At 42.4% G+C, this 8,278-nt stretch overlaps 1 protein-coding gene across 1 annotated transcript; it reads left to right on the top strand.

The window, feature by feature from the left end:
* Positions 1 to 869: 869 nt before the first annotated feature.
* Positions 870 to 2,309, top strand: LOC133014734 (potassium voltage-gated channel subfamily S member 2-like). The gene has a single exon (XM_061081997.1). It carries the CDS (start codon positions 870 to 872, stop codon positions 2,307 to 2,309), a length of 1,440 nt encoding a protein of 479 aa, XP_060937980.1.
* The last annotated feature ends 5,969 nt before the right edge of the window (positions 2,310 to 8,278 follow it).

The raw sequence follows: 8,278 nt of genomic DNA on the forward strand, positions 1-8,278 counted from the left end.
GAGGGCGGTGCAGAGGGAGAGCTACGTGTTGCTGCGCAGCAACAGATAGATATAATGGAGAGAGAGAGATAGATAGGATGGAGAGAGAGAGAGAGAGAGAGAGAGAGAGAGAGAGAGAGAGAGAGAGAGAGAGAGAGAAGAGAGAGAGAGAGAGAGAGAGAGAGAGAGAGAGAGAGAGAGAGAGACAGAGAGAGAGACAGAGAGACAGAGAGAGAGATGGGAATTCCCTCGCACAAACAAGCGTCAGCCAGGGCGTGTATCAGCTTCTGCGGCTCATACCTGTGGCTGAAGATGTGAAAACCTGTCATCGCAGTACCAGATATATTAGAGGGAGGGACATCAGTTATTTATTTGATATATCATATTTGACATCGTGCTGAATAAGAACAGGCTTCCCTTTCCTCTGCTGAAGCTGAGACAATCAACCTGACGCACAGACGCGTCTGTCTGGGGGACCCATGTCTCTGCCTTTATTACACAACTTGCCTCATTTCCTCCACCCAAACTGCAATATGCAATCTACGGAGTAGAAACGCAGAGGAGTCTTGTAGGAGGATTCAGGGAACCAGCATCGCCAGCTGTAAAGTAAGTTGCATGTGTCTTTGTTTCAACGAAGACAAATATCTGCCCTTCTTGTTACTGTTTGGAATTTCAGGGAAATTGTGGTCCAACAAAAATTGGCATAATTTCTGTGTTTCACTTTTAAGACCATCTGTGTTATTATCTAAACAATAAAATATACTCTCTGTTCGTTTCTTTCTCTATGTGCTGTCTCTTCCTGTGCTTTTCTCTCTGTCAGTGTGATTGGGTCTGTCACTGCTTCTCTCTTTCTGTGCGTTGTGGGTCTATATGAGTCCCTCTCTTCAGACATGACAGGTCACGTCCTGGGGGAACCGCGCGGCGGGGCTCACATGGATGACAACGCCGCCATCCACATCAACGTGGGCGGCTTCAAGAAGCGTCTCCTGTCCGACACTCTCTCTCGGTTCCCCGAGACGAGGCTTGCGCGTCTGCTCCACTGTCAGTCCAAAGAATCCATACTGGAGCTGTGCGACGACTACGACGACACAGAGAAGGAGTTTTACTTCGACAGGAACCCAGCTCTCTTCCCTTACGTGCTCAATTTCTACAACACGGGGCGGCTGCATGTCATGGCCGAGCTGTGCATCTTCTCCTTCAGCCAGGAGATAGAGTACTGGGGCATCAACGAGTTCTTCATCGACTCCTGCTGCAGCAGCGCTTACCACTGTAGGAAAATAGTCCAAGAGCGAGAAGACTGGGAGGACCGGAGCGATGAAGGCAGCACCACCTCATCTTTTGACGAGCTGTTGGAGTTTTACAACGACGCCACCAAGTTCGACAAGCAGCTGCTCGGGAGCGCACGGAGGCGCATCTGGTTAATGCTAGATAACCCGGGCTACTCTGTGCCCAGCCGCCTCATCAGCATCCTCTCTATCATTGTGGTGCTTGGCTCCATCGCCACTATGTGCATGAACAGTATGAGCGAGTTCAGCCTGTTGGACAGCGAGGGGCAGCCCACGGAGGACCCGCGTTTCGAGATTGTGGAGCACTTTGGCATCGGCTGGTTCACTCTGGAGCTGGTCGCCAGGTTCGTGGTGGCGCCAGATCTTCTACATTTTTTTGAGCACCCGTTAAACGCTATAGACTTGGTGTCCATACTTCCGTTTTACCTGACACTCCTAATTAACCTGGTGGTCGAGAGCAGCCCGGCGCTCGCCAACCTTGGACGCGTTGCGCAAGTGCTGAGGCTGATGAGGATTTTCCGCATCTTGAAACTGGCCCGTCACTCTACAGGGCTGCGCTCTCTGGGGGCTACCCTCAGGAACAGCTACAAAGAGGTGGGCCTGTTGCTTCTCTACCTGGCAGTCGGAGTTTCGTTTTTCTCCGTCATGGCTTACACGGTGGAGAAAGAGGACAGCGAGGATCTCTCCACCATCCCGGCGTGCTGGTGGTGGGCCACCGTCAGCATGACCACCGTTGGGTACGGAGACGTGGTACCAGTGTCCATTGCGGGCAAGCTGACCGCCTCGGCGTGCATCCTGGCTGGGATCTTAGTAGTAGTGCTTCCGATTACGCTTATTTTCAATAAATTCTCCCTGTTCTACAAGAGACAAAAGCAGCTGGAGATCGCAATGAGGAGCTGTGATTTCGATGAGGGGATAAAAGAGGTGCCCTCGGTCAACCTACGGAACTATTATGCTCACAAAGTGAAATCCTTGATGGCGAGCTTGTCAAACATGAGTCGGAGTTCACCCAGTGAACACAGTCTGAATGAATCAATCCACTGAAACACTTTGCTCGGGGGCGCCCGGTCCCGTTGGGTGAAACAGCTTCATGAGGAGCTGTCCGGGGTGCTGAAGCACACCTCCCTCCTGGCCGTTTGCCTCTATGTAGCTCAGTGCAATAATGTGTTGATCTATGTGTCAGTGACAATGAGAATATAATAAACTGTAAAGGACAGCCTGAATATAATATCTCACTGTGCATCAACATGGTCCCTCACCCAACAGGCCCAAAAAAATAACTGTTTAAAAAGACAAAAGATTCTGCTGTTGTTTACAGTCCTAAAAGGTGCCACACTATTGTCCACCCTCCAGCTATACTTGTCGTGATCAAATCTGTTTGAAAGTAACTCCAGCTGGATATTTTTTATTTTTGAAAGGGTGTTTACATGTTATTGTGGTGTTGCAACAAGATGACTTAAAATGTGTGATTGAAAAGAAGAGTGTATTAAACAAGAAAAACATAACACACTTTCTTGATTTTTCTATGTGCAGAACAAGGGTCCCCCAGTCTTCCTAAGTGTGTCTTACTGATTGAGATAACACATGTAAGCCTGAAGGGGTAAAGAGGGTTTTATATGAGGTACTGACACAATATCTGAAACGGTTTGACAGGCATATAGCAACAACATTCAGAGATGACATGTTGAATGCATTTTGTTCTTCAAAGAATTTTTCCTTTTTCACAATTTCAATTATTTACTGAATAGATTTTCCTAATAAAATGTCCAGTATTTCAGCAACATATGTATTATCAAAACAGTATGGATGTATCAAACCTACAGATACACATTATGGGCACTCAAACTTGTTGCTTTATTTGACAGAAATAATGCAAACATACTAGGTGCGTACCAGTTCCTATAGAGAATACAGTTCACATAGACCTACTCCTTCCTTTCACAGTATCTGATGTAAAACCTTTGCCTCCTTTCCTCAAACTTAGGATGCAAATGGCAGAGAGAACCTGCATAAGTCTCTTTTTATCAAGTCTGATCTATTCCACTTGGGCTGAGGGAAGTCATGCAAATCCTCTCCCTGCCTGTGGTCGCTGGTGCAATAAACAGCCCTCTCAGGGATGCAGTAGCAGGAATTCAACAGAGAGCACTCACTTAGTGGCATTGATTTCAGTTTAAAGAATGAAGAATCATTTGATATAAGTTGGCTTCGACTCTAAAAAGTCAATCCTTTTGTCATTTCACAATTTGGTACAGTCAAGTACACTTAATTTCAGAGCTTTAATATAAAGCTAAATTTATTTTGCAGCCAGTTGTTAAAATGAGAAACAACATTTTTTATTCTGTGGTGAATCTTCATGATTGTGTTTGAAAACACACCATGGCAGAATCTTCTTCAAAAGGTTTTCTGTAATTACAGGTTATTTATACATTTATATTTAGTTCAGTAACTTAAGTAATCAATCAAACTTATGAGATTCATTCACCAAGGGACAATTTGAAATTAATTGTCCCAAGTTAAATATGTGTAGAGAAAAGTATTGTTGATCAGGCTTAAATTAATCAAAAACTATCTGTGAATACCAACGAGCATTTGAATCTACATACAACATCATACAATATTAGAATAATAATAAAAGAGTGGCACATATGTTGACCATTACTGTATTACTGGTTATTTTCTAACTGTATTTCTGATGAGGTAATTTGAAATAATATTTATTCTGTGAAGCCGATTACATCAGTCTCTTCTTGTTTACTCCCGATCCTTTGCAGCCTTTTTCCCCCGGGGCAAATCCAGGACACCACAGCAGCTGCAAAGTAACATGGTAATAAAATCAGCAGATTAGTTCACAATAATAACAGGTGATATTTTGACATGTCAAAAGAGGCATACCCCCTTACCACCAAAGAACAGTAGCCTATCTTCCCCGTCTTTGGGAGAGTAAGGTTATTACAGATTTTTTGGCGGGGAATTTACAGTAACAGTATTAGTGGATTTAGCCATAGTCAGGGCTTTCTATTTGTGTGTGGGTCTCTGTAACTCCTGAGGAGGAAGACGGAGATGTCTGGCCCTACCACAGCCTTCCCTTGGCTCGATTTATCATTAATTACCCTGTGACTGTGATAATGGATTTAAGGAACGCCTGAGGACAGATGGCAGATCAGATCATCAGAGGAAGGCCATGGTTGAATGGCATGGTATGCTTTCTTCAAATCCAGTGTCCAGCAGTGCTTAAACCCAGTCTAATATTTATTTTCTATGTGTCATCGACACTACATTTTTCAGTCATCATGCCGAAAGATAAAGGCACATTGGGATTATTTTTTCAATCATCTAAGTTTAAGAGGTACTTGATAATTCAAGCTACTTTTAGTAGCAAGTTAATTAATAACATGAAATGTATTGTGATCTTGGTAAAGTTGAAATAAAGTGGTTCCTTTTTCATCTGTTGTGAACAAAGACAAGTGAAGAACAACATGAAAATGTGGGAAAGATACCAGGCTTATTAAAGCAGAGCTGATAGGAATAGCAACTACATAGTGTATGTGCTTCCATGTGTGTGTTGTTGTGTGCTCTGTACACAAACATGGCAGACAGTGTGTCTAATGGGGAACTTATTGAAGCTGGCAGCACAAGCGTCATCTCCAGTCTGTTCTGTATTGCCGATATAAAACTGTTACTAAGCAGGCGTTCAATGTTGTAGCACATTACCATCTGTTACTATTGCTTTGCTTTAAACTGTGGGGGAAGATTTTATATTTTTTCTTGTCAACCCTCCTCCCCAGACACACACAAACACACACACATACACCCTCTCTGCCTCCTACCAGCGTGTATGATCGCTGAACATCTCCAGAAATAATCTCTCATTGCATGGATCATGGCAAAACTAATTATCACCTACAGATCTGATCCAGAATGCAGGTAATGTCAAACAATCATGGCTGATAAGAAAAATAATTACAAAGTCTATATCTGAGTAGAGTCAGGGTATACTTGTCTTTCAAAATGGCTTTTGGATTATTAACCATTCCGGCATGTTTATTTCTGAGTTAATACTTTAATTCTAATGGGTATTTCGTTGTCTTATAAAGATCAAGACATTTGTGCTGACCTGCCACCACTAACAGTGCAAGGAATAAAATAAAAGATATATTGGATAGAAACTTCCTTATTCTCAACAAGACTCTGAGTGCTCAATACAGCCCAGCGGTGCTCTGAGCTAAATGCTAATGTCAAATATTGACATGCTTAGAATGACAATACTGAGTTGTTCACAATGATAACAAATTAATAAGTCATACAAACGTGAATGTCTGCACCAACCGTATCATTCTTCTACACCTTAATTGGCAAGTATATGCAGGTTTTTGAAACACAGGTAAACCTGCCAAAAAGTATTCCAGTAGAGGTTTGCTTCATGTTCAATGTCTAAACCTGAGGCGCTCTCTCACTTGCTGTTTGCCAAATTAGAGCTGCAGTCCTTAACACATTCATTTGATGTGAAAGTGAATACTGATTGAATCCTTTCCCATTGCAGACAAAAGCCAGATATTGATAGTTTTTTTGACTAGGGAAAAAGGGGCGTTGTATACGGTCTGTACCTTCATGACAATGCATGCAACATTTGCACAAGAGGAAAAGTCGGTGATCACCAGAGTCTTCAAGATTCATCCTCTAAGAGCCATGAATGTCTCTACAAAAATTCATAGCACATTGATGGTCAGTCTAGAGTCTAGACCAAAGTGACCAGCTGACTAACATCCTTATTGCCTCCCCGCCAGTGTAGCTAAAACATCTAATTTCATTATCTCAGGACATAGGGTTGGGGTTAATGTGAATATATTACTTTTCTTATGTCTTATATTTGGAGTACCTAAGTCATAATGTTACAGTTTATCAAATATCAAATTAAATACTGGCTCAGACTTAAAGCGTGTCACCTTGTGGGAAGCCTCTCGCTGTGTCACCAACAACCTTTACAGGCACCAGTAGAATCTGATAACATTAAGTGACGCATCCACAGAGATACATTTTTTTGGGGGGGGGATTTAAATCACCAAAGTTGTCCCATAGAAGTTAAATGTGCAGCAGAATATATATAATATTTAATTATTAATAAATTCAAACTGCAGATCTCGTCTAGTTTAAATGGTCTAAAAGGCTGGAAAGTGGTTTTGATCTCAACAGCCGAGAAGTGCAATGATGTACTTTGGCAGTTTTTTGGGGGGATGGTAACAAAAAGAAACACTCTCTTCTAAATGCAAGTAGCTGGGCTGACTCACTCCTCAGTGATTTCACGAATCTTTACATCCGGGAAGACTTTGTTGCCCCTATAAACTGTAACTTTATATAACACCTAGCAAAAGAAGGCAAAAGCCTGGCTGTTCTCAGCAGCGAAAGGGATTTACAGTAAGTGACCAATCAATCAAACATTTTTAGATCTTACTCATCCAACTCTATGTACTGTAAAAAAGGCAGTTCATCCCACAGGGTACATGAAGGGAAATTAGTTGTTGGATCAAATCCTGTGGTGTATTGAGAATATTTTTCCTGCAGATCATTGAGAATGATTTTGATTAAGGTGAATTGAACTATAAGTATTTCTCACTCCACTGCTACTCCCACAAGTGATACAGAGTCAGACAGACTTAGATCCATTATTACACTTGGATGGGTGGTGGGGGTGTCGAGAAAAGAGGACAGACACAATCCGACTTTTCCTAAAGTGAGAGGAGCAACGGATAGGAGATGCATACAGATCACTTCTCTGTCAGTCTATGTGTGTGATTGGTTATGGTGGCTACGTATTTGCATGTATATGGAGTTTGTGTGTGCGTGTGTGTGCATGTGTGTGTGTCATTTCTTCCCTCCTGAATACATTTTCTCCAGGATGTGCCAGGGACAGCAGGGCAGCAGTTTGATTTGTAAAGCCTTAACAGGAGTGTGTCTGAGAGCCTAGGTGGAAGTGCACCTGAGCCCTGTGGGATGACGATAGCAAAACCTCAATAAAACCCTGATATCTCAAGGTTTGTACTTTTAGAAAAAAACCTAATATGAGTTCTGCAACAATAATACAAGAAATATGAGTGATGGTAGAGGACAATCGAGCTACCTTCAACCACTGGGCTTGTGACCGTGCAGAGTGTGATGAAAAAAAATGTCTGCATGATGCAGAGGTGGTGATGATATTATTGTAGTGTAAGGACAAGAAAATAAATGGTGAAATAATCTACATCAGTTAGTGCTGAAGGCTACAGAGAAATACATGTTTTTATCTATTCATTTGAAGACTAAGCAGAGAAAAGATGAGAGAGTTCAGATGCTTGATCAAAAGAAAATGCAGCTGTTGACAGGATTTGGGATCTGTGCAGTTGTCAGGTGACACCACACACACACCATGTGAGGATAAAAATGTCTTGCAAGTAGCTGTGGATGTAATAACATGTTGTGAGACATGAAGGGAATATAATATCATAACGACTCATTTCTGTTTCATAGAGCTGCAGTCATACTCCCGTTTTCTCTTTCTATTCCCTTTACTCCATAGATTTTTTAGATTTTCAAATTAAGAAATAGTGCGGCTACATTCATTGCCCTGTAGCATTGGGGAAGGGTAATAAATGCCCAATTTGTTATAATTGCATTGCTGTACCTTGTATGGTGTGTCTTATTGTCTTGGAGATCCACCTGGTGTTACAATTATACCATGCTGCAGCTGCTCCAGGGGGACCACACTGACTAAATCAAACTGATTATGGAAACAAATTGAGCTTCACCACCCTGCTCTCTCCACTCTGTGAGTCATCCCTGTGTTTTTCATTTTAGTTAATCTCAGGTTAGCCTCTGGTGGAGGCAGTCTGTGCGTAAAGGTGGAGGTGCCTGCTCTTTCTACTGACAAATATGATACATGTTGGTCACTACTTGTGGTAGACAGTCTGTGTGCTTATCTGCAGGCGTAGCCTCTTGATAAACAGCACTAGCCAGTTACAGGTAGGCAGAAAGATGCAGTA

The sequence above is a fragment of the Limanda limanda genome, chromosome 11 (assembly GCF_963576545.1).
Source record: "Limanda limanda chromosome 11, fLimLim1.1, whole genome shotgun sequence".
Taxonomy (NCBI): domain Eukaryota; kingdom Metazoa; phylum Chordata; class Actinopteri; order Pleuronectiformes; family Pleuronectidae; genus Limanda; species Limanda limanda.

Excerpts from the sequence above, each read along its gene's own strand:
- LOC133014734 (XM_061081997.1), top strand. The coding sequence starts at position 870 with ATGACAGGTCACGTCCTGGGGGAACCGCGCGGCGGGGCTCACATGGAT.